Below are 25173 nucleotides of genomic sequence, written 5' to 3'. Positions count from 1 at the left end.
CACACAGGGTTTTGACTCATGAATATTAATGAGGGCGTCGGCCATTAGGGGTGTGGCTGCTGAAGGCGAGTGGTGTCTGCATCATGAATATTAATGAGGTTGCCCGCCCACTCGTACGTATTCAGGCGGGGCGAGGCCTGGAGGTGCGGTGGGCGTGCCAGGAAGGCGTGGCGTGGAAGCTCGGTGGGTGTCTCCCATGGAGGGAGGGGGCGAGTGGCGCATGCGCGCGCAGCGGTGGGCGTGCCGCCCCGGGCGTGGCGAGCTGCGCATGCGCAGCGGTGGCGGGGCGGGCGGCCGAGGGGAGCAGAGCCGGTCGGTGCGGCAGGAGCGGAGCGATCGCAACCGCCATGGTGGATTACCACAGCGCCGGGCAGCCCTACCCTTACGGCGGTAATGGGCCTGGCCCGAACGGCGATTACATGGCCCAGGAGGATGACTGGGACCGCGACCTCCTCCTCGATCCCGCCTGGGAGAAGCAGCAGCGCAAGGTGGGCCCGGGGGGGGGCTCCTGAGGCGTAAGGGCAGGGGAAGGCTGAGGGGGCTCCTGAGGGGTCAGGGACTGGGGGGGGGGGGGGGCTGAGGGGATCCCTGAAGGGTCAGGACCTGGGGGGGGGGGGCTGTGGGACCAGATGAGGGGTCGTGGAGGGGGTCTCTGAGGTGAAGCAGGTGCTGGGGGCAGCCCCTGAGGAGGGGGCGGTGGGCCTGGAGATTGGGGTGGGGGAGGCTCTAGAAGGGCCCTTCCCGGGGGGGCAGGAGCTGGGGGGGGGGCAGATGCTGTGGCCTGGGTGTCGCAGACCCTGTGATAGGAAATAAGGGTGCTGGGGGGGCTCCGAGAGGGGGAGAGCCATAGGGGAAAGGTGGGGGGGGCTGTGGAGAAGGAGGGGGTGACAGGGACAGGGGATGCTTGGGGGGAGCCACCCCAAGGGGATACCCGGGGGTGCTGGGGAGGGGTGACGGGGTCCTGGGGCCCGAGGGATGGGAGGCACTGGGGGTGTGTGGGTCTGGGCAAGGGGGGAGAGCTTTGGGGGACACCAGGGGGCTGCACTTTGGGGGGCTGGCACAGACAGCCCAGCTCAGAGGGTCTCTCCGGGGTGGTGCCACCCTGGGGCGAGGCTCCCATGCCGGGGGGGGGGGCTGTGGAATAAAAACAGCCTTCTCCCACAGCTGGCTTCAGAAAATCCCACGTCCCCCTCTCCGGGGGGGGGGCAGCTTTGGCCGGAGGGTGGGCCGGGGGGGGCGGCCGGAGGAGCGAGACGCAGCCAGAGCCTGGGTGTAAAAGCGTCCGGAGGGAAGGATCCGCTCCCTGGGACAGGAATGGGGAAATAAGGGAGAGGATAAAAGGGCACTGGGGGAGAGGCGGTGGCGGGGAGGGGCAGGTCGAAAGGCACCGTGGGGAGAGGGCGACATTCCCGGCACACTCAGCGCCTCACTGGGGGTCTTGGTGAGAGGCTGGGGGGGTCCACCTGCGCCACACCCCAATGCCGGGACCCTCCGGTCCCTCGTGGCGTGGCAAAGCCTGCTCACCACGGTATGGCCGGGACCCGTCTCTCCGGCAAGCACCGGGAGTGCTGACCTGCTGCCACCTTCTTCCTGGTTAATAATTGGAAACCGTTTGCGGGAAGACAGTGAGGTGGCCATGTGCTATTTTTGTTTAATTGTCTTAATTGCAGGTTATTTAGAAGGGAGCAGGGTTCGTGGAGGGGGTTTCGGACCCAGCGGGCGGAGGAGGAGCTGGCCGAGGGGGGATGCGGCCGCCCAAAGAGCAGAGCCCCCCCCCTTCCCTGGGGCTGGGAGGAGTGGCGTGGGTTGCCACGCAGGTGTGGACACCTGTATAAACTCAGAAATGTGAACGCTGGGTTTCTGTTGCCATAGTTACGCTGGGTTTTGTTGTTTTTTTTAAAAAAATCACAGCTAAACGGCATAATTTTTGGCGAAGGAAGCACGTGCCAGGCCTCCTCCTCCCTGGAGCGGTGCTTCAGCCAGCCCCAACCCGCCGCTTCCCAGCAAGTCTGGGGCCATAACATATGTTTTTTTGCTGTCGGCCTTGGTTTTTACGAGCTTTTGGGTCTGTTGGTGCTAAATGCCCAAGTTTCCCCACGGTGGGGCTGGATGCTGGGACTGTGGGGGTCCGGAGGAGCCGGGGCTGAGCTTGCCGCCGGGTTTCCCAGCCCTGCCTTGCCGCAGGCTCACGTGGAGAAGGAGACACAATATTTAGAGAGGGTTTTGGCTGACGTGCGGCTCGGTAGAACTGTCGTGGAGCTGTTTAGTCTCGAGGGGAGTTAGGCTAGGAGGGTGAATTGCACCGTGGCTCGCAGCCCAAGCTGCCGAGCGCGGGTGAGCCGGCAAGCCGGCGGATGGATGATGTTTGTGAGCCAGCGGTTATAAATTCCAGCTGGTTCAAAGGCAAGGCCTCGTTAGCTTTGGGCGGAGAGCTGGCTAATTAGCAGGCTGCAAACCCCCCCTCCCCTTGCCCCACGATTTGGCACCCGGCCCATCGGAAGCATTTCCCGGGTCGTTCCCCGGGTCTGGCCATCCCCCTCTCCGTCCTCCCCTTCTCCATCTGCAGCCAGTGGTGAGTTTGCCTCTGTGGTGGTTCTTTGTCTTCTCCTCCTCCTCGGGTGAGGGGACAGGCACTGATGTGCTGCCCAGAGCGGAAAGCTGCTGGCTACTCCAGGAATTTGGGGATCCAGCTCCCCTGTACATCCCTGCTCCCCTGGAGGTGAGGATGAGGCTCAAAGTCAGCCCTGATCCTTGCAGGAGGAATAGATGGCATTGGAAACGGTTCCTCTGCGGGTGTCGGAAGGACCAGCATGCTCGTCTTCAAGTTAATTAATTTTTTTGGAGTGGTTTTGTGTCTTTTTGATCTCGAGGGAAGCTGCCGACGTGCCAAACATCCCACTCGGCCGGGGCTGACTTTGGAGAGGGAAGGAGGCGGCGAGCTTCAAGCCTCAGATCCCTTAAACATCTGCTTCGCTGAAATGGAAACGACCGAGGCCTCATCCCGTCCCTTGCGGGGGGAAAAGCAGCCAGGATGGAAGGACAGGGACGTTCCCGCTTGGAGCGTGCCGGTGCGGAGCCATCCCAACGGCTGCGGTTTTGCTGCTGGTATGTGTCCAGTCCCCGGGGTTTCTCCTCTGGAATCTCAGCTATGTGGCTGGAACAGCAGGGCACGATCTGCCAGCGTCCCTCCTTCCCGGCATCCCTCCTTCCCAGCATCGGCAAACATGCTGGGGGAAAAAAAAGGGAAATTACTGCCAGTGCGCGGCCTTAAATAGACGTGCGCGCTCCCGGCTTCCTCCTGCTTCCGACGCTGGTGGTACTGGAAAAATAACTCGGGGAAAACACAATGTCCTTGAGGGCCTACAGGGTGATAACGAGCCTGTGGGGTGATAACGAGCCCACGGAACAGTAATGAGCATGGTTTGGGAGATGCTTGTCCCACAGAGTGAACGCCTGCTTCTTGCAGCGTCGTCTCATGCGCTGGAGTCATTAATTGCACCCGCCGCTGGCTCATCAGATTCGAGCTGCCCTGTGCCGCTTAACGACCTCAGCGTGTTAACGAGGCTGGGCCCACGGCTGGGGCTGGTGGCTTGCCTGTGGCGGGGATGAACAGAGAGGACCAGTGGACAGAGTCGCTCGTGGGTCAAGGGGTTTAATGCCAAGCGGCGGGCGCTTAGCCTTGCCTCCACCAACAGCACGGACGTGATGGAGGAGCGGCTGCTTCTCTGCTGCCCGGCTGGATTCTTGGTTTCTCTCCAAAAACAAAACATCCGGCCCCGAGAGCCCTACGCCTCCTCGGAAAACATCGCTGGCATCCTCGACTCCCTCCAGCTCATGCGCAGCGGTTTTCAGGCTCGTGCCTGGAGCAGGATTCACCTCTAAACCCTCCTTTGGAGGAAAATGCTCTCCGCATCCCTGTTTTCCTCGCCCTCAGCCTGTCACTGATGTTTTCCTGGCATTGGAGATGGCTTTTCCAGAGCATGGAAAAGCCCCCGTCTTGTGTTCAACCCCATTTTTTTTCCATGGGAGAGCTCATATGTAAAAACCCCGTGGCGATTCCTGGTGCGATGGTATAAAGATTCTCGTCCCGATGGCTGGGTTCAGGTGCATTTTTCTCCTGCACCTAAGCCCCTTTCAGGCTACCTGGCTCTCTTTTTTTAAAAATAATCCGCCTACGTAATCCCACTGAGGCAACTTTTCAATCCCAAGTTGGATCCTTGACGGCAGATTACTTACCTGGTCGTGGTGGTGGCGGCACGTTAATGCCTGTTTAATGACGCAGACCTGCCAGGCAGGAGCCCCAGTTACGCAAAGAGCCGGGGAAATGCTCTGGCAGGGTTTTCCACGGTCCCCAAACACGACGGCTCTTCCTAACAAGGAGGACTGATGACTGGGGATTGGGAAAGAAGGATTTGGGGATCCCTCGTCCTGGCAGTGCCAGAGCGGCTCCCAGGAGGAACGAGGAGTGCCAGTTGGTGGTATAAACGAGCGGTAATTCCTCCATCTGGACATTTGGCTTGGTAATACCTCTGCTTTTATTTTTTCTTGGGTTTTTGGTTTGTTTTGGGTTTTTTTTCCCTGTTTTTTTGGCATGTTTGTAGCCTGTGCTTGAGCCTCTCCTCCCACCTCGGGCAGGGTAGCGACAGCGCCTGGTTTTAGGGGAGGAAACCAGTGGACACAGCAAAGCCGGACCCGTCCGCACTGGAGAGGACGAAGAAATTCCCTGTCATTTCCCATGATCTAATGAGCCAAACTCTTCCAGGAGCTCATGTTTAGCCCTAGATACGGACTGCTGGAAAAACCTCCTGTAAAGCTCGTACATGCCGAATATCTGGACGTGCCAAACTCCCGGCTGAGGCGGGCCGGAGCCGCTGCACAGCGGGCAACGCCCGGCTCGAGGAAAGGTGTGCCGGCTCTCGGCGCGGAGCTCCTTGTCCTCGTAGGAATGCGGGTACACCTGCTGGCCCTGACTCACCTGAGCCCTTATCTCCCCTAAAAACAGAGGCAGCGGAGCCAACAGCATCGCCCTGGCTCGGACCCAGCCCCCGAGCAAGAGGAATTTCACCTCTTTACCCCCACCCAGACCCTCAAAATCTGGCTGTGGCGTGCCGGACTCCGGTAAGGGTTTGCCGCGGGGGGCCATGCCTCCCCCGGCTGCTTCCTGCTGCCGTCCTCCTCCGAGTTAGCTGCTTTCTCCCCAAACAGTCGAGCCGAGAGCCTAATAAGGGAAAAGAATGAGGAGAATCTCCATGGTCCAGCCTCCCCCCCGGCCCGTCCGGTAGCAGCAAATTAGGAAAAAAAAAAAAAAAAAAAAAAAACCAAAAAAAAACACCAACAAAAAAAAAAAAAAAAAAACAACAACCCACGACGAGGGAAATGACGAGTGACTGGAAATGCCTGGCAAGTCAGGAGTGGACCCAGGCTGTGCCAAGCCAGCGGCTACCCACCCGTCCTGGTGTTTTGGGATGCTACGGTGGCATCACCACCTCGAAAGGCAAAGCCTGGCAGTGGTCACCAGGCCCGGCTGGTAACGAAGCCCTTCTAACGAAGGCAGGACCAAGGATGGGAGACATTGCTCCTTGGCATCCCTTTTCTCCCCATCCAGACAGAAATCCTCATTTCTCCTGATTTTTGTAATTTTTTTTTTCCCCTCTGCTTGAGCTCCGGAGCCACTGCTCCTCAAAGAAAAAGCGGTTTCATAGTCAACCTGAGCCGCTAGCGACTGTAATTAGCGATCCTGCTAATTGCCAGCCGAGGCTGGGCTAATACTGACGGGTCCCTCGTTCGCCGCCTTCCTAATGTGTTGGGAAATGCCTCCCTGTTTCTTCTCCAGACCTTTGTTTAGTCTCTGCAACATCTTAAGAGCAGGCCGATAACCTGGAGTGCAGGAACGATTTCCTGCCCTAACGAGCTTCCCGTTGGCGGCCCTAACGAAGGGGAGATAGCGTGGCTGGTACGTTGGGCTCTGCTGGACCCCCAGTTGCCCACCCAAGCCCTCAGTGGGCTCCCTCGGGGTCTCGCTGCCCCTTTCCACGCACGTGGCTGTGTTCAGGCTGTCAACGCATGCTCCCATGCTGGATGGGTTTTTTTGCTTAAAACCCTGGAAATGAGACCAAAAGCGCCCGGCCACTTGTGAGGGGTCTCGTTGCAACCCGCTCCAGAGAAACCGGTGGCATTATCGGGCTCGTTGCTCCATGGTTGCCTCAATCAAGGTCGCTCTTGCCAGGGAAAGTGCTCGTGGGTGAGAAGAAACTATTAAAAAAAAAAAAAAAGCTATTCCAGTAGATTTCTAAATAAAGATACTTATTTTTTATATTTTTTTTAGGACAGATTATTGTTGGTGGTGACCTAATGGAAAAGTACTGATAGGGTTCTGCCCATAAATTTCCCCAAGTAAACAAATGCTCAGCCCTGTGCCACGGCCTCTGAGGACAGCAGAGAGGATTTCAGTCAGGTTTTCAAGTTGGTCTAAAGTCCGTGTCGGTGTTTGCCTTAAAAGGAAGGAAGGCTGCAAAAATCCTTCGGGATCGTTCCCGTCTGAGCCGGGCAGAGTCGATGCAGCCCACTGTTCTTGTGGGTGACAGGTGAAAAATAAAAACCCCCTCCCCAGCAAGCGGCCTCCAGTTGGCAGCCCCCAGCCTGGCATCTTGCGGGCAGGGCTGGTGACCAGCACCGCTGTGGCTTTTCGAAGCGGAGTTTTGGCTTGTATAGAAAGATGTGCTCAAATGAACCCCTCTCCCTGCCAAAAGCCCCCCCAAATTCGGCAGGGGGGAGGCGAGGTGGGTTTTGCTGGGCACGCTCCTCCCTTCCCCTGTTTTCTCAAGGTTTCCAGGTGTTGCGTAAAATTGGAGGAAGACGGATCCTCCTTCCCCGAGGTGTGCCGGGGTCAGTTTTTCGGTGGGGTTGAGGGGAGGTCTCCCCCCGCCAAGGGGGGTTTGGCTCAGGCTCAGCACCCAGGGAAGGTGCGGGGCCACCTATTCCTCACCGACAAAGGCGGCTTTGATACAATGCCTGGAAAGCGTTTCTCCAGCGCCTCCGTGGGAAGGAAATTCCAGAAGCATGTGTGGAATCTCCTTTTTTAGTAACTTTTATTCGTAACACATTGCTGCGGGAAAGCTGCTCTTTGCCCGCCAGCCGGTCCTTAAGCTGGCTTCGTTAGGCTTCGCTCATCTCATCCGGCTCGGCTCAGCTCCATCCCGAGGCTGCCCGATACAGCGAGACACACTCACCTGAATCACTTTTTGGGGTCAATTTGATGGCGTTTAGCTAACGGGCTCCGAGCGCCTCAGTGCCGTCCTGCTTAGGGCGTAGAAGCTTCAGCTCCGGGGGTGCAGGTCGCCCCAGCTGGTAGAGGGGGGACCCACGGGGGGAGAGCGAGGGCTCAGCCCAGCAAACAGCCCCCGGCTCGGTGCTGCAGCTCTGCTGTGGCTGCCCGGTAGCCGTCGGAAAAGAAATTCATGGGACTTGGAAGAGATCCGTCATCTTTTGAGGAAATGAGCTTCTGGGGAGGTTTTGGGAGAGCTCGAAGGCTTTTTATTGCTTTCTGCAACTATTTTTAACTCCTTGGCTGTTTCCATAGCGTTTCGGAAACAAGGACAGGCTTTCGGCGCCGCCGCAGAGATGGGGGGACCTCAGCCGGGGCTGCGGACAAGCCTGGGGGCTGCGGCACGTCGGCTCGGCACACCAGGTGGCTTCAAAAAGCACCGGGGAGGCCACGTGCCGAAAGGCAACCGTCCCCACGGCTGGCTGTGACAGCTCCTTGGCCGGCAGCGGCAGCCTGATGTATCGCGCAGCGGCTCGGCCCTGGCGCCGCATGGTTTACTATTTTTACGCAGAGCAGCATCCTTGCAAAACCGGAGCCGTACGAGCGAGCGCCTCGACGGGGCTGAATCACTCCAAACGTAAAGTGGAAAAATTCCTTTAGAGGTGGAGTTTTATTCCTGTTTTTACGCTTGGTGTGGGTTTTTTTGTTTGGGTTTTTTTTTAGCAGCTGCGTACGGGTGGGTTTTGCCACGCTGAACGTGATTCAGCTCTTGACTCGCCTTTTCCACGTGCCGGGGCTCGCTTCGCAGCTGGTCTCTCCATCAAGTTTCCCCCGGCTGGCATCGCGGCACGCTCCGGCGAGCTCGCCTTGTTTGGTGACAACACCCGGGCACGCCTGGCAGAGGCATGCAGCGGCGTATGATGACTGTCATTGCTGAGCGGTTGTTCAGGGATGTCTGATGGGCACGAGGTCCTGATAAGCAGCCTGGGAACACCCTCTCTGGCTGCAGATTTACCTCTCTCCTGCCCTTATACGGCCATCTCCTCTCTCCTTGCTGCTGGGATGCCGAGGTAGCCACACCGCCAGCCCCAGGGCAAGTCATGGAGGCAACCTAGCACGTGTGAAATCCCAGAAGAGAAAAGGTGACTTTTTCCCAGCCACTGAGCTGCTTGGCATGCTCTCAGTGCTGTGGGGCTGCTCCTCCATGGCACAGGAGAGCTTGTCCAGGCTGTCCCCGTCTCTCTGCTGGGACGTGGGCTGCAAAAACAGCTTTAACAAACAGCCGCTGCGTTTCCCCCCTGAAGGTGACCCAGCTTTCCTGTTTAAGGTCAATCCTGGCGTATTTGTATTTCTGACGCCGTGAAGCCGGCATCCGGCTCGGGTGAGAAGTGGGCACGGATCCTGCGCTGTTCAGCCGGGTGGATGTGGCACCGCGGCGATTGGACGGTGTTTCTTCTCCTAAAATCCTGCCCTAAAAGCAGATATTGGGGTGGAGCGAGCCCTGCTCCTCAAACTGCCGGCGCCAGGGGTCTCAGTGCTGGATGGGCTCAGAGTTGCCCCTGGATTTGGTTCCCAGCCTGGTCTGGGTTTAACCAAAACCTGGCTTAGCACCATCCTGACCCCCTTGCAGCCGGCAGTGCTGCTCCTGAGCCTGGGGGAAACACTTCCCCCTGGTCCTGGTGGGATGAATGGCTCGTTAAAAGGAGATGGCGGGGGGGGGGGACACCTGGGTCCATGGATGGACCAACAGGACCATCCGAAACCCAACCGTGGCCAGTGGGTTCGCAACAGTCTTGGACTGCAGACAGAAGGAGCAGGAGTGATTGCGATTTCACGGTGTAAACTTTGCCGCTTGGTTAACGGTGGTTTGTTTTCCCCCCACGGAGCCAAAGTGCCAGCAGCTATGAGCGCCAATCCAGAGCCTGAGCCTCCAGCTTTTTTGCAATAAAAGCTGCAATTTCAGGCCGTAATTCGGCAGCGCTAACGGCTCCGGGTAGCGCAGCAGGAAATACCTGCTTCATGCGTTATTACCCAGGGCTGGGGTCCGCAGGGGAACCCCGGCTGCAAACTGGGAGCCGGCAGCACCTTTAATGTACATGAATGCCCAGTTCCCCTTTGGGAAATAACGCCCTGCTCCTGGGGGAGACCGAGACACATCCCGAAGCCTCGGTGCAGGAATCTGCGCTGTTTGCAGTTCGTCGTCTTGACCTTCACCAGCCGCTGCCAGCAAATATTTGCTGCTGAGCATCCGAGGGGGGGGACGAAGCGGAAAAACCTCTCCCCTTGCTGGCAAAGGCATTACTGCAAACCCCCCCTCTAGCTCCTGGGGCGTGGGTGTGCAGGGCTGGCTGCCTGTTTTGCAGGCAGCTGCCAGCCAGGACATCCTTCCTCCTGCTTGCTTGGCAGAGTCTGGCAGCTTTCATGGGGTGAATCCCCCCATGGGTCTCCAGAGTCCCTGCGGCAAGCAACCCGCCGGAAAGAAAGCGGAGCCGGGGATCTGCCGGTGCCGTGGGGTGGCTTTTGTTCCCGGCAGACGTCACAGTGTGCCGGCAGGGTCCCCGTTTCCCTGTTTATTCTGCAAAATAACACACAAACCCTTAGTCCTGGGGTTTGACAACAGCACAGGGGAGGGGTGGGCTCGGGGCGAGGGGTTGGAGATGGGGACAAGCAGCACCAGCCTGGGGGGACACGGTGAGTACGGCCCCCAAAAAGGGGGAATCAGTGTATCAGCTCACAGTGAGGGGTGGTTTCTCCGGTTCCCGGTCTGACCGTCCTTCTTCCTGCCTTGTCCTCGCAGACGTTCACAGCTTGGTGCAACTCCCACCTGCGGAAGGCTGGCACGCAGATAGAGAACATCGACGAGGATTTCCGCGACGGCCTCAAGCTCATGCTGCTTCTGGAGGTGATTTCAGGTCAGTCCCCCCGACTCCGTATTTTTGCTGAGCAGGACGTGTTGGTGTGACCTCTGTCGTGGTTTCAGCCCAGCCGGTAACAAAGGACCACGCAGCCGCTCGCTCACTCCTCCCGCCCCCCTCCGGTGGGATAGGGAGGAGACGGAGGAGAGAAAAGGAAAATAAAAAAAAAAAAAACAAAAAACCGGAACCTCGAGGGTTGAGATAAGGGCAGTTTACTGGGACGACACAAAAAAAAAGAAGTTACAACAACAACAACGGTGCTAATGAAAGAATATACAAACCGAGTGATGCACAGTGCAACTGCTCACCACCCGGAACCTGACGCTCCACCACTTCCCCCACCGAAAGTCGAGAGAGCTCCCCCCGGCCTGCTCCCCATTTATATACTGAGCATGATGGCACATGGTATGGAATAGCTCCTTGGCTAGTTCTGGTCAGCTGTCCTGGCTGTGCCCCCTCCCAGGTTCCTGTGAAAATTAACTATCCCAGCTGAACCCAGGACAACCTCCCGTCCCTCCTGCCTATCATCGTCGATGTCCCCTGTACCTGCGCTATTCAAAGTGTGCAGAAGAGTCCCTGCAAGGTTTATAAAGCGGCATTTGAGGATGGTGGTGGGTTTGTTGTTTTTTTTAATGTGCCAATATACCTCAAAGCAAGTCTTTTGTCCTGTGGCCTCACCTCCTAAACACTCATCCTCCTCCCATGTTCTTTCACTGTTAACGTTAAACAAAAAGCTTTAGTCCTGCTGGCTTCTCCTTTCCAGGGGAACGATTGCCAAAACCGGAGCGGGGAAAAATGAGAGTGCATAAAATCAACAACGTGAACAAAGCCCTCGATTTCATCGCCAGCAAAGGCGTCAAGCTGGTCTCTATAGGAGCCGAAGGTGAGTCTGGACCTCTGGCACGTCTCGGTGGCCCAATCCAGGCCACGGCGGGTAGCGGGAAAACTTGCCGGCTGGCACCAGCACCAGCTCCACCATGTCACCATGACCCACAGTCTCTGCCTGCTGCCCCGCAGCGTGACACCACGAGCTGGTGCGGGGACCTGACGCTGGCACCCGAACAATGTGCCAGCAACGCCTGCCTGCGCTTTGCCTGACTTTATGGCAGCGGGCACAGCGGGAGCTGGTATTTTGAAGGTGATATTACACACCCCGGGCGGCGGGTGAGTCACGGTGCTGGGTGGCGTACCCGGATCGTTGGCGTGGGTTTATCGCTGCGGCCGCGGACCCGTCCGCGGTTGAGTCAGCTGGGAGGCGTCGCCGGTCTCGCTGCTGCAGGGGAGTCCGTGCACGCCGACCGGGAAGTACCAAGCGAGTGCTGCTCGCTGCGTTGGAGCTCAGAGGTTAAAGGTGGCGCAGGCTCCTTCTCCAAGATCACTGCTATTTCGGGGATGCTGTTGCGCAACACAGTTTTGCTGGACTCATGAGAAAAGAGTGGCTCCTTCCAGCCCGCGCCTCAAGCCCGGATGAAGTGAGGCTTGCTAGGCAAAGTGTGAACTCCCCCCTCTCCTGTGGCGAGCTCTGGACACGCTGCAGGAGTTGTCCCAAGGTGTTTCGGTTGATTTTCAGCCTGTGGGCGGGGAGGTTTGACGATCGGTTGAAGGCTTGGCTTCCTCTAGGGCCCATCACACGGGTACCTGCTGCTGCCTTGACTAATTGCCATTGGTGATTGGGTCAAAAAAAAAAAAACCTCTAGAAAAGCCAAATATTTGCAGCTGCGTTGTTCCACGTCCTTCTGCCTGCTGTTCCCTTTGAGCCTTGCCCAGTGTTCGTACTGGCAGGAAAAGCATTATGGTTTAAAAAACAAAATTCCTCCCATTAGATGAGGATCTCTGATTTTCCTCAGTCACAGGGTTCTCCAGGGCCAGGCCAGCTCCCAACTCTGCCCCAGCTGTGTCAATTTGGTCCGTCCCCATGAAAATCAACCTGGGCAAACGGAGCAGAAAAAAACCTTTGCTTCAGTTTTTCTCCGGTTGCACATGAAGCAGAGCATGTCCTTTGCCTTGGGGAACAGGCTTGGCATCGCCTTTGCACCAAACACGTGGACATCGAAGAGTTCACATTGCAAACGCCAGCTTGACGTGGGAGAGGACGCGGCGCCGTCGCAGTCCTGCAAGCCGAGAGCCTGCCAGCTAAAGAGAAGCGGGTTAAACACCGGATTTAATTCCCTCCCTCCCTTGCTCTGAGGTCTCTGTGCTCCTCCCTGGGGCTGGGGGAGAGGATTTCCCGGTCTGCACAGCAGCCAGGACCGCTTGCCTTGGGATTTACTCGCTGCCGACAAAGCCCAAGGGCTGCCCCAGAGCTTTGGGGTGGTTTTTGCAGGGGACAGGGCCCCGTTTGGCAGCGGCTCACCTTGCAGAGCCAGTTTTTGAATAGGCTGGAAGACCGTGGCTCGCTCCAAGGTTATATCTTTGAAGTCTTGTCGGCTGGCGTCGCTTGCTTTGCTGGGGAAGACTGCCTGTTCCCGAAACCGGTGCGTGTTCCAACTGGTGCTGCATTAAAATACAAGATGCGTGGGTGTGGTGGTGGTTACAACAGCCATTTATCCACCAAAGTCTCCCACGCGTCAGCTGAATGGTCACTGCAGGCAACTGCTCCTTGAGTATCTTGGCTTAATCCCTCAACCTCCCCCCAAAACAAGCGCTTGGGTTGCTCAAGAGATGAGAAATGTCACATCTGATTGTTCAAGGAGATACCTTCCAGCCTCCCTGGCCAGGAGTGGGCCGGAGCTTCTCGGGAACCGTGGTTCAGTTCTCCTCGGTGGTTGAACGAGCTGTCCCATCAGCTTGGGATGCGGTGGGCTGCGGCAGGTCACCGTCCAGACCCGCTGAAGATGCAGCCGGCCCAAGGTCTGGCAGAGACGGAGCTGGGCATTAACACCACCATCGTGAAACTGGGTTTGCAAACGTTTATTTTGGAGGACGCTTGTTCCAATTCTGGACTTATTTGGTCACGAAAGACGTGGGACAAAGATCCGACATGTTGTGGGTGAAGAGCGAGCAGCACGTTATGGGATTGTCTCGTCGCTTCCGACATACCAGACAAAGGCGCGCAGCGAAATCAAAGCATGGGGTGGGTTGGGTGGCGAGCCCAAATCTGGGCTCTGGGGTGCTGCTCCGGCAGCTCCTGCCTGTTTCTCTGTACCCAAAGGCAAAGCAGGGAGGGGAAGAAGGAGCTGCCTGCATGCCAGTGGCATTCGCTGGCATCCTGCTCTGAAGATCTGACGAGCTCCTCGCCTGTCCTTGCGAGCTGCGAAGCAACCGATGTCTCTCTGGATGTGCTGGAGGGGCAGTCCTAGCGTTGGGCTTCCCGATGAGGTGCCGGAGAGCCGCAGACCTTCCCCGCTGGCTCCCTGCTCCCGCATCTCTTGGGGTTACCCTGTAGATGGGAAGGGACAGTGGCCGTCTCTGGCCGCGGGAAGCTTAATGTCTGTTTTTAACCTTTGGCTTTCAGAGATAGTCGATGGCAATGCGAAGATGACACTGGGCATGATCTGGACCATTATCCTCAGATTTGCCATTCAGGACATCTCAGTGGAAGGTAAGGGGCAGGGATACATGCACCACAGGCGGTATTGCACACCGAATCCACTTTCCGAATCTGCTGGCAAGGCTGCTCCGGCTGGTTTGTGAGCTGCCGTGTCCCTTTGCAGAAACCTCGGCGAAGGAGGGCTTGCTGCTGTGGTGTCAGAGGAAGACGGCTCCCTACAAGAACGTCAACGTGCAGAACTTCCACATCAGGTAACCCTCCTCGATGGCTGCCTCGGCTCTGAGATCCGCTCCTTATCCGGGCTGCCTTTCGCAGAGAGGTTTCCCAGGGTCAGAGGAAGATGCACAATTCATCTTGGCCCTTCTACTGTAAATTAGCGAACCAAGGAGGGGTGGACAAGAGGGATGTCAGGGGACCCATGTGTGTGAATTTAAGCCCTGCGCTGGCACAGGTATCTCACTCTCCCCTCCTCTCTTGCAGCTGGAAGGATGGTCTTGCTTTCAATGCCTTGATCCACAGACACAGACCAGAGCTCATCGAATACGACAAACTCAGAAAGGTAAAACTCAGTGGTAGTGCAGTCTCTTCTCTGCTGCTTTTCTCAACTAAAAACCGAGCTTTGAGCTGGTGGAGAAGCACGGCTGTCTGTCCACCCGTCTGCTTAACTGCCTCAGCAAGGTGTCTGGGCTCCCTGCAGCCCTCTTCATTAGCTCGTCTCCTCTCTCTAGGATGACCCCGTGACAAATCTGAACAATGCCTTCGAAGTGGCGGAGAAGTACCTGGACATCCCCAAGATGCTGGATGCAGAGGGTAAGCTCTCCGGGTGCTTCAAGCTGTAATGCGCTGCCGAAGGGTGACATTGTCCACATGCCATAAACATCCAGGTCCTTGATGGAAGATCCACTCCTTTGGGTGCCAAGGAAGCGTGCCAGCAGCCAACCTCGCTCAGAGCAGGGGAGGGGGGTGGTTTAACGTCAGGGTACCGTATTTAACACACTCTTCTGCCTGTACAGGTATATTTATCTGGCTTTTAAGCGCTGCTTGTTTGTGGGATTCCAGCCTAAAGAGGAGCTGGCTCCTAGGCACAGCGTGGAGAGCGAGCCTGGCTCGTGCCAGAGGTGGCGAACATCCCCCTCTCAGTCTAACCCTTGTTGTTCACTTGCAGACATTGTCAACACAGCTCGCCCCGACGAGAAAGCCATCATGACCTATGTGTCGAGCTTCTACCATGCCTTTTCTGGGGCTCAGAAGGTATCGGAGGCAGCTGTGTCCCATCTTGCTGTAACATTTCCGACTGCAGCATCCTACACTCATGCGACTTCTCTTTCAGATGGCCGTTTTGTCTCTTGTTAACTTGGGAACCAGGCCTCAGCTGGTTCACATGGGTTTAAAAAACCACTCGGCTTCCCCAAATCTGTCTGTAATGTGATGCTAGTGCAGCTGGGCCAAGGGGCTGGCAGAGCACCAGCCTGGCACTAACCTGGGGCAGAAAGGAGCTTCCTGAAGCTGCCTAATGAGTCTTGGGAGCTCAGATATATCTCAAAACGAAGCCTCAGCACTTTGCAAGAGGCTGAGCTATTAAGCAGGGGAAGCACAGCGGCAAAAATAACCCCATCAGCCAGCTCTGGTTTGGATCCCAGGTCCCAGCAAGTGCTTGTTCCCCTCCGCTGCATGCCCGAGGGGGGTTGAGGATTGCCGTGCTGCTTCTTCACCCTCTCTCCTCCCTTTCTCTCTGCGCAGATATTGTAGGCACTCTCAGGCCCGATGAGAAGGCCATCATGACATACGTTTCCTGCTTCTACCACGCTTTCTCGGGTGCTCAGAAGGTGAGCTTTGCTGGGTGGAGCTGCGCGCTTGGGTCGAGCCGCTACTAACATCGGACCTTCGGTCTCCCGAGGGTTGTTGCACTGCTGCACGGCTTCTGGAAGCATAAAAGCGGGGCTGGCTTTAGCTCCGCTTCACTCGGGAAAAGGGCAAAGCATAAACTCCTGTCCAGGAGGAGAACTGGGCCAGCTCCTGCACTGGAGAAGTCTTTCCAGGCTTAGCGTAGCTGGGCTTTTGTCACCGTACGGGGCAGGAGGTAACCTGGGTAAACCGAAAACAGCCCGAGTCCTGGTTTGCACCATGACCTGGGTTTCTGATGCATCTCTTCAGCGCAATCCAGGCTTGCGAGAGCTCGAGGCGATGTCTTAAATCAGCTTTACCCGAGGGCTTGGGGAGAGGGGGGGCTGGTGTTCCCTCCAGCCCAGTCTGAGACCTTCGTTAGGGAGACTCGTTAGACCAGCACTCAGAGCCAGGCATGAAATCCGTCATCGTGTCAGGGTGCTGCCTGTCACCGTGGGGTGCCTGGGGAGGGCTCCTGACCTACCTCCCTGCTCAGCACCATCGCTCAGCTGCCCTTTCCTTTCCTTCCTTCCTAAACATCTCACATTAGACCCAAAAGCGGGGTGGCTCGCAGCATGGCGGGTGCGTTTTAAGAGACATTGCTGTTTCGGGCGGATTAGCGATTACCGTTTTGTGCTAATCAGAGGGATTCGGGAAGAGAGTGAGCCTTTCAGACGGCTGGTGGCTGAGAAAGCCATCGGCATGCGAAGAGCTGGGGCTGAACCTCAGCTTGTGTGGGAGCAATCCAGGTCTTGATCCGCACAGCTGAATTGTGGTCAGAGCCCCCCGAGTGTGGCCGGTGCCGAGCTCTCGAGGACGGCTGTCCCACGGCACGGGCTGCCACTGCTGCCCACGGCTTTGGGAAGCTGCTGTCCCAAAAGGGGGTAAACCCAAAAGGCAGAGACCCCGTCTCTGCATGGCTCCACCACCGACAGCTGCTCTGCAGGCGCTGGCATTGCAGGTTTTACACCGACTGGAGGTCCTGCGCAGCTGCGGGATGGTTAGTGAAGGTTGGGGTTAGTTTTCTGGCTGTGTGAACCCCCCTGCAGCAGCAGCCTGCATCTGGAGCACTGCAAATCCCAACCTGGCCGGTGGTTTTTATTCTTGTTGGTCCGCTCCCGGCCGGCGTGCCCTCCTCATCAGCTGGCCTCGATTAGCTGCGGGAACACGTGCTGTTTTCTTCTGCGCCGTGCTGGGAGGCAGCAGCGCCTGGCTTCGGCGGGGACCGTGGCTAACGTGGTTAAGCCGCACCCGGGGCAGCAGGAGGAGCAGCCCAGTGCCGCATCCCATCTCCCTCCTGCCTTTTCCCTGGGTTTCAGACCTCCGATGCCTAGCTTTTCTCTTTTTATTTATTTATTTTTACTTTTCCCCTGTGGCGACTCGTTTTTCCTCTTCCCCATCCTTCTGTAGACCCTCTCCACTATTTCTGTTGATGTCTGGCTTTCAACTCCTCTTCTTGGACTCTTTCTGTGCTGCCTACCAAGGTACTCGATCCCCCAGGCTTATCTTTTCTGCCTCCTCCTCACCCTCCCACCCAGTGTAGAGAGGATCTGCCTTCATGGAAGAGCAGAAGACCAAAGGATGGTGCTTAGAGATGGGTAACAAAAAAAACCCAAACAAAAAACAAAAAAAAGAGGAGCAGCCTGGGTGTGATGGGCTTTTCTCCCACTCCATGGAAAGCAGTGCCCGACCCCAGCAGGGCAGTGAGCCTCCAGACAGAGAGCAGGGAAGGAAAAACACCGGGGCAGCACAGGTCTCGCTCGTGACAGTAGCACGCTCAGCGTGGCCACAGGCTTCGGGGCTCCGGCACTCGAAACCCGAGTTTGCCTTGTCCATGAAGCTGTTGGTAAGGTTTGACCCGCGATGCTCGTGCGGAGGTAGCGATGCTGGAGCTGTGCTGGAAGCCGCCCATGATGGTCTTGGGGAGCCTGACTTTCTGCAGCCTCGAAGCCGGGCTGCGTCTCCCCTGCACGGTGCTCAGAGATCCTCTGCACCCAGCCGGGCTGCCGGGGGGGGATGCTCTGCGGCTCCCAAATACCCCAGGCCAATCGGAGCGCTGCTCCAGCAGAACGGGTCCGGTTGGGATGGGGACATGCGGGTTGGGGCACCGCAGCTTTCCGCAGCTCTGAATCCTTCCTTGTGCTTCTCTTCCCCTCCAGGCTGAGACCGCGGCAAACCGCATTTGCAAAGTGCTGGCTGTCAACCAGGAGAACGAGCACCTGATGGAAGACTACGAGAAACTCGCTTCTGACGTAAGCCACCCGGCCGCCTTGTCACCGGTGGCGTTGGGGGGACCCGTGCCCCCTAAAACCATCCTCCCTCTGCCGTTCTCCACCTCCCACCCATCAAATCCCATTCCCCCCAACAGCTGCTGGAGTGGATCAAGCGTACCATCCCTTGGCTGGAGGACCGCAGCCCGCAGAAGACCATACAGGAGATGCAGCAGAAGCTGGAAGACTTTCGCGATTACCGGCGCGTCCACAAGCCCCCCAAAGTGCAGGAGAAATGCCAGCTGGAGATCAACTTCAACACCCTGCAGACGAAGCTCCGGCTGAGCAACAGGCCTGCTTTCATGCCCTCTGAGGGGAAGATGGTCTCGGTGAGCAGCTCCTGGAGCATCCTGCGCTGACGGGGGGAATAGAGCTGGGACACCAGGGGGTGATGAGGTGGGAGCGGGGGTCCAAGCGTTCTGAATACTGTGGGTGAGAGCATGGAAGCTGGAGCTGCTCTCCTGTGCTCCCAGAGGGGTTTTGGGGATGGATTCCTCTTCAGCTTCTCCCAAAACCCGCGCTGATGTAAGACGGTGCTCCCAAACTGGCCAGAACAGCTTTGGAGGGGCACGTGCCTCTGCTGCCATCGGTGTGGGGAGGAGGGGACCCCGCTGCTGGCAGCGGTGACAATGAGGAGCTGGGGAAAAAACAGTCATTCCCACCCTGGCGGACCCCTGAGCCCAAGGCCCCTCTGCCTTGTCCCCAGGACATCAATAACGGCTGGCAGCACTTGGAGCAAGCTGAGAAGGGCTATGAGGAATGGCTGCTGAACGAGATCAGGCGGCTGGAGCGGCTCGACCACCTGGCCGAGAAGTTCAGGCAGAAGGCGTCTATCCACGAGGCCTGGACCGAAGGTAGTGGGTTGGGGGGGCACTTTTAGGTGGCGGGGGGGATGGGAAGGTTTTGCTTCCATCGCAGGCGGGTCACCCTGAGAGTGACGAAGCTCTCGGAAAGCGCCTTGACCCTATTAAAATCCGCGAGCCGCCCTCCTTCTCCGGGAGCGGGACGGACCATCCATGCTGTGGACTGCGGCAGCGGGGCCAACGTGGTGGCGAGCTGCTGGTGTGAGCAACCAGGGTCCCTGTCCACTTTCCCTGCTCGAAGAGCAGCACGTCTCGGAGATGCTCTTTGTTATTTCAGGGTTTCTGGATACGTATCAGCTTGGGCAGGGGGAAAAAGCTGTTTGGGGTCCGCCTCGGTGCCTCTCCCAGCGCATTCAGAGGGGGACAAAGTGTCAGCCCCGCCAGGGAGGTGACAGCCCTCGCTCCTCTGTCCCTAGGCAAGGAAGCCATGCTGAAGCAGAAGGACTATGAAACCGCCACCCTGTCGGACATCAAAGCCCTCATCAGGAAGCATGAAGCCTTCGAGAGCGATCTGGCAGCACACCAGGACCGCGTGGAGCAGATCGCGGCAATCGCGCAGGAACTCAAGTACGTCTCCGCACCCTCGAATACCCCGGGGACCCTGGGACGCTCTGAGCTTTGGCCCCTTCCTCCCCTGCTCTCTGCAAAACCTTTTGTACCGGGGGTCTCACGGCAAAACCCGGACCGCGGCTCACCTCCGAGCGCCGCGCCGGCGGCTGCCTCCTCTGCACAGTGCCCCTATTGTTCTGCCCGTCCCTTCCCCCTCCTGTTTTCTCCACTGCTAGAATACGGTTATTGTAAGGCAGCCCGGGCAGCCCGGCTCTTTTTTTTTTTTTCTTTTCCCCAGTCAGATAAACTTGCACACAATTAGTACACTGAAAGCCAAAGGCAGGGCCAAGCCATGAATGGAGCCCTTATTCCAGTGGCCCGAGTCACCGACAACCGGGAAACGGGGACACGCGGCTGGGGAGCATGGAAAACGCCGCAGCGAGGAGCGAGGCGGGAGCTGAGGAGCCGTGGTGGCTCAGGCAGGAGCCGGTCTTGTGCGCGCCGGGCTTTTAATGAGCCCCGGTGTCGCCATCGGCAGAGCTTGCCCTGCTCGCCGCCTCAGCGGGGGCTCCGAAAGCCACTGGAAGGGCCGCTCGTAGTCGAGCGCGTCCCTGCGTCGGGATGTGGCTGGCAGTGATGTGGGGGGGCTTAGCCCATCCCGAAGCGGCTCTCGTGGTCCCTTCCAGCCCCAAACTCTGCACCTGCCCCCCCCCCCCCGTCTCCTCACCCTGCTGCGTTTCTTCCCCCTGCTAAAGCGAGCTGGATTACTACGACTCGCCCAGCGTGAACGCTCGGTGCCAGAAGATCTGCGACCAGTGGGATGTTCTGGGCTCCTTGACACACAGCAGGAGAGAGGCTCTCGAGGTAAGGACAACCCGTCTCCTTGCTGGCTCCCTGCCCCAGATGGGGACGGAGGGGACAAGGCCACCATGGTGGGAGGGGTTTCCTCTGCTCCTAACTCCTCCCGGCCACGTGCAGAAAACAGAGAAGCAGCTGGAAACGATCGACGAGCTGCACCTGGAGTATGCGAAGAGGGCGGCCCCCTTCAACAACTGGATGGAGAGCGCCATGGAAGACCTTCAGGACATGTTCATCGTCCACACCATCGAGGAGATCGAGGTAGGAGGCTGCGGGAGGAGAGCTGCAAAGGCTCTGTAGCCTTCAGCTTTCTACAGAGATGTTTGCCTCCTGTTTTGAGATGGCTGCTTGGCCGTTTCTCGTGCGAGCTCTGGGGTCTGCAAGATCCAGGGAACTTCTCTTGGGGGGAAGGATGAGCTGGTATAAAATCACTCTCACAGCAGCTCCCCAAACCTGGCCCCAGGCTCTAACCCCGATCCCGTCTCCTGCAGGGACTCATCGCTGCTCACGACCAGTTCAAGTCCACCCTGCCCGACGCCGACAAGGAGCGTGAGGCCATCCTGGGCATCCAGAGGGAAGCACAGCGGATCGCGGACTTCAACAGCATCAAGCTCTCTGGGAACAACCCCTACACCTCTGTAACCCCACAAATCATCAACTCCAAGTGGGAACGGGTAAGTGCCTCCTCCAGCATCAGCACCACGTGTAGCCGAAGCCCCGGTGAGGCCATCTGTTAGTGTGCCAGCAGATAATAATGAAGGGATCGTCTGTGAGGCTGTAGCTCCTGCTCCCTCCACAGCCAGACGCTCCACAAGCTCCTTCCCCTTGTGCCTGGAGCACCGTGGGTTTTCACGGCTGTGCCTTTCCGTAGCCGTCTTTCCGAAATACCTCAATCCCCACTGCCCGAGCAAAGGTTTGTCCCCGCTGCCATGTGCGCCCACGGCTCTTCCAGCGCCATCCCCTTCTCCTCGCAGGTCCAGCAGCTGGTGCCGAAGAGGGACCATGCCTTGCTTGACGAGCAGAGCAAGCAGCAATCCAACGAGCATTTACGTCGGCAGTTCGCCAGCCAGGCCAACATCGTGGGGCCCTGGATCCAGACCAAGATGGAGGTGAGGGCTTGGCCGGCGCCGGAGAGGGGCGGCTGGCAGCGGTTATCCCGGCGGCTGGTGGGCTCTGCCGGAGCCGGAGTGCCATCTGCCGTTCAGAGGGCTGGGGAAGGCAGAGCCGCAGCCTCGGAACCTCCCTTTGGAGCGAGAGCTGCCCCGTGTCTGCATTGCCCCGGCTCCAAAAAAGAACGGAAAGCGATGAATCCGTTGATAAAATCAGCCCGGTGCACCCCGGGGCTCGTGCTTAGGCTTGCTAGCAGCCGTCAGCCCTCCGCGTCGGGCATGGACGGATGGATGGGTTGGTTCAGAGCTCGTGGCATTGCTCCTGGCGTGCCCGATCCTGACTGGACCCCGCTGGGGTTGTTTTCCCCCTCTCCCCACCTTCCAGGAGATCGGGCGTATCTCCATCGAGATGAACGGCACGCTGGAGGACCAGCTCAACCACCTCAAGCAATACGAGCAGAGCATCGTGGACTATAAACCCAACATCGACCTGCTGGAGCAGCAGCACCAGCTCATTCAGGAGGCGCTGATCTTCGACAACAAGCACACCAACTACACCATGGAGGTGGGTTCCCTTCGCCCGCCCAGACTCGAGGATGGTGAAGGGAGAGCTTGGAGCTTTCCTTGTAGAGCTGAGCCAGGCTTCAGCTCTCTCCCTCCTGGTGCGCCCAGAGGGTTCGGTGACACCCAAAGGTGCCCTCTCCCTTCTAGTTGGAGCCTTCCAAAGCCTGGGCTTGAGTCGGGGTGCTGGGGTGTCACCGGTAGCTGCTTCCCATCCAGTGACTCCTGCTTCCCTGACCGCAAGAGTCACCGTCAAATGGCGGCACGCCTCAACTCGGCAAGCCGGGTTGTCCCTTCCCCGAGACCCTCACCCCTCCTCTCGCCCTCCAGCACATCCGCGTGGGCTGGGAGCAGCTCCTCACCACCATCGCCCGCACCATCAACGAGGTGGAGAACCAAATCCTCACCCGCGACGCCAAGGGCATCAGCCAGGAGCAGATGCAGGAGTTCAGGGCTTCCTTCAACCACTTCGACAAGGTACGGGGGCACCTCGAGCGCGCCGGGGCGGTGCTGCCAAAACCTGCCTTCGCGTCTCGGCTGTCGGCTTCCCCTCGGGGCGGGTGGTGCAGAGGGAGCTGACGTGCTGGCCCTGGTCGTGTCCCCCCACACACAAAGCCGCTGCTGCTCTTTCGGAGGAGCAAGACCCACGGGATTATTTCCCTCCCCGGTGCCGGGACGCAGCCCTAGGATGTGGTGGGGGTGACAGAGCCCTGCTTTCAGCCTCCCCCAGGCAGCAAAGCCAGTGTGCCTTCCACTAACGGCGTGTCTCTCCCCCTCCCCCCCCCCCCCCCGCCCCGGTGCATGTCTCCGGCCCCCCGTTCCCCCCCTCGCCCTTGACGGCTGGCATGGCTTCCCCCCATGCCGCGGTGCAGGACCACGGCGGTGCCCTGGGACCAGAGGAGTTCAAAGCCTGCCTCATCAGCTTGGGATACGACGTGGAGAATGACCGACAGGTACCCAGCCTCGCCGCCCCGCGGCCGCAGACGCCATTAACCTCTCTCCTTTCTCTCTTCCTCCCCATCCCGTGGTCTTCCTCCCCTTCCACGCTCCTCCGCCCACGTCCATGCTGGATTTCCCCCTGCGACCTCCCTCCCCTGTCGACTGCCAAAAACGCCTTCTTTAACTGAATCTCTGCCTCTCTCTCTCCTCCCTTCCTCCCTGCCCTCCTGGGTTTTCCTTCCTCTTCCTCTCCGTCTCTGCATGCGCTCTCCGTCTCTGCCCTCTGTGGCCGGCTCTCTCTCCTCTTCCTCCTCTTCACCCTCTCGGAGTAGAAGCGCACGGGAAGCATGGACACCGATGACTTCCGAGCTCTCCTTATCTCCACGGGATACAGCCTGGTACGCTATCTGCTATTTCCCCCCTTTTTTTTTCCTCACTTTTTTCCCTTTCCGATCTTCTTTTCATTGCCTGCGAACCTCCGGGGCTGGCGCACACTGCAGGGCGGGTGGGAGAGGGCTGCGGGCCGGAGGGGACGGTGCCGAAAGCCGGGAACGACGCCGGGCGCTTCGTTTGTGCCATGGTGATCCCTGACGACTCGGGAGATTCCCTTCCTGTGCGGCTGTAGATGGCGGAGGGGTCTCACGGTGGGCTTGAGCCAGGTCTGGCGGCCATCTCCGAACGCCGGAGAGCCTGGCAAAGGTCCGGTGCGCCCTCCTCTCACGGTGGTCCCCCTCCCACCAGGGCGATGCCGAATTCAACCGGATAATGAGCGTCGTCGATCCCAACAACAGCGGGATCGTCACCTTCCAAGCTTTCATCGACTTCATGTCCCGGGAGACCACCGACACGGACACGGCTGACCAAGTCATCGCCTCCTTCAAAGTCCTGGCCGGGGACAAGGTGAGGCACGGCGGGGCGACTGGCGACGGGGGTTGTCCCCGCGGTCTGTGGATGCTCATCTCTTTTCCCCCCACTCCACCCCAGAACTACATCACGGCCGAGGAGCTGCGGCGAGAGCTGCCCCCCGACCAGGCGGAATACTGCATCGCCCGCATGGCTCCTTACCAGGGCCCCGACGCCATCCCCGGAGCCCTGGACTACAAGTCCTTCTCCACGGCGCTCTACGGCGAGAGCGACCTCTGAGCCCGGCCGCCACGGCGGCGGCGGCACCGGCGGCACCAAGCGCTGGCGCTTCCCGGCAGGAGCCAAGCCCCCATTTGGGTTTTTGTTTTTTTCTTCCGTGCTCTGCATCCACACACACACACACACACACCGACACCGGCTGTTCCCTCCAGCCGCGGGGTCTCCCCGGGGAGGGGATCACAGAAAAAGCCGCGGCCGCCCCACCATCCGGTTATTGCGTATTATACCGACCACGTACCTATGCAATGATTTATTTTGGGGTCTGTTGTTTTGGTTTTTTGTTTTTTTTTTTTTTTTCACTTCGCTCTGCGGGGAGGGCAGGCTGCGAGCTGGCGGGGAGTGGGGGGGGTTCTCACCTTTTAGTCGCTTCGGGTTTCTTGGCAGGGGAGCAGGGAGTCTCAGCGCGCCTGGCAGCTCTGGCTCAGATGGTTATTTTTTTTAATATAAACCCCTTCTATTTTTTCAACTGACGGAACAGGACGGCCGACGGCCGCTGGCATGTTCAAAGGGAGACCCCTCCTCCTGCCCTGCCTCTGCCCTCTCTTAATTTATGCCTCTCCGTAGCAGAAAATCCGAACGGGGTCTTTGCGGAACTGGCGTCGGCCCCTCTGCCCCAGCTCGGGGGGGGGGGGGTCTCACCCCAGCGCAGCCCCCTCCCCAGCACGTCCCTCCCACCTTGGAGCAGGTTTTTCTGAGGACCAAAAACCTAAAAAAAAAAAGCAAAGACGAAAAAAAAAAAAAGCCTGATCTTCTAAAATTTAAATGAAAGCCAGAAGGTTCCTATTTACTTTATTAACTTACGGATTTATTATATAAATATATATTCACCTAGCAGCATATATTACCGGTTTTCTTTGTCATGTAATTAAAATATTGCTGATAACTGTTAATGACGGAGACTGTACCATTCCTCACTGCTGTTGTCCCTCCTGTCCTGGGCCAGGGGAGCACAGGGCCCCCCCCCCCCATGGCCGGGACCCCCCCGGGGCCGCCACCGGCTTCACCCACCTCTGCTTGAGTCTGTTCGGAGGATCCTGGGGCACAGGACAATAAAAGGTGTCAGATTTTTAAGGGCAACGAGGTGCATCTTTCTCCTTCTGGGTGGCTCTGCCGGGGGGAGTATGAGGCAGGCAGTGTCCGGCCCCAAAATCCCAGTAATTTGGCTCAAAAGCCCTTAGGAAGCAGGACCCTCCCAGGAAGGTTTCTATCCTGGTTTTTTTTGCGATTACGGCTGAAATGGAGCAAAAAAAACCCTGGCCAGCAGATCCGGAGGGGCAGGAGCTGCTGCCACATCCCGGCTCTGCCCCACAACTGCCGGGGGTCCCGGC

The 25173-nt window shown here is 58.3% G+C and overlaps 1 protein-coding gene across 5 annotated transcripts; it reads left to right on the top strand.

The window, feature by feature from the left end:
- Positions 1–243: 243 nt before the first annotated feature.
- Positions 244–24922, top strand: ACTN4 (actinin alpha 4). Of its 5 annotated transcripts, none has more exons than XM_030006628.2 (22): positions 247–488; positions 10062–10176; positions 10943–11062; positions 13634–13720; positions 13833–13920; positions 14150–14228; positions 14398–14479; positions 15410–15495; positions 17713–17805; positions 17922–18152; positions 18530–18677; positions 19103–19253; positions 19991–20099; positions 20214–20354; positions 20585–20767; positions 21068–21202; positions 21588–21767; positions 22094–22240; positions 22636–22716; positions 23035–23100; positions 23444–23602; positions 23687–24922. In XM_030006628.2, the coding sequence occupies exons 1-22, from the start codon at positions 348–350 to the stop codon at positions 23843–23845; spliced, it is 2781 nt and encodes a 926-aa protein (XP_029862488.2). In that variant the 5' UTR covers positions 247–347; the 3' UTR covers positions 23846–24922. The 5 variants fall into 5 exon arrangements, with proteins under 5 accessions (XP_029862494.2, XP_029862492.2, XP_029862488.2 ...); XM_030006629.2 differs by lacking the exon at positions 15410–15495 and adding an exon at positions 14835–14920; XM_030006634.2 differs by lacking the exons at positions 15410–15495; positions 22636–22716 and adding an exon at positions 14835–14920 and having other exon boundaries at positions 244–488.
- Positions 24923–25173: the final 251 nt, after the last annotated feature.

Source organism: Aquila chrysaetos, unplaced genomic scaffold (genome assembly GCF_900496995.4).
Source record: "Aquila chrysaetos chrysaetos unplaced genomic scaffold, bAquChr1.4, whole genome shotgun sequence".
NCBI classification, from domain to species: Eukaryota; Metazoa; Chordata; class Aves; order Accipitriformes; family Accipitridae; genus Aquila; species Aquila chrysaetos.
This window is presented reverse-complemented; position numbering and strand designations above follow the sequence as displayed.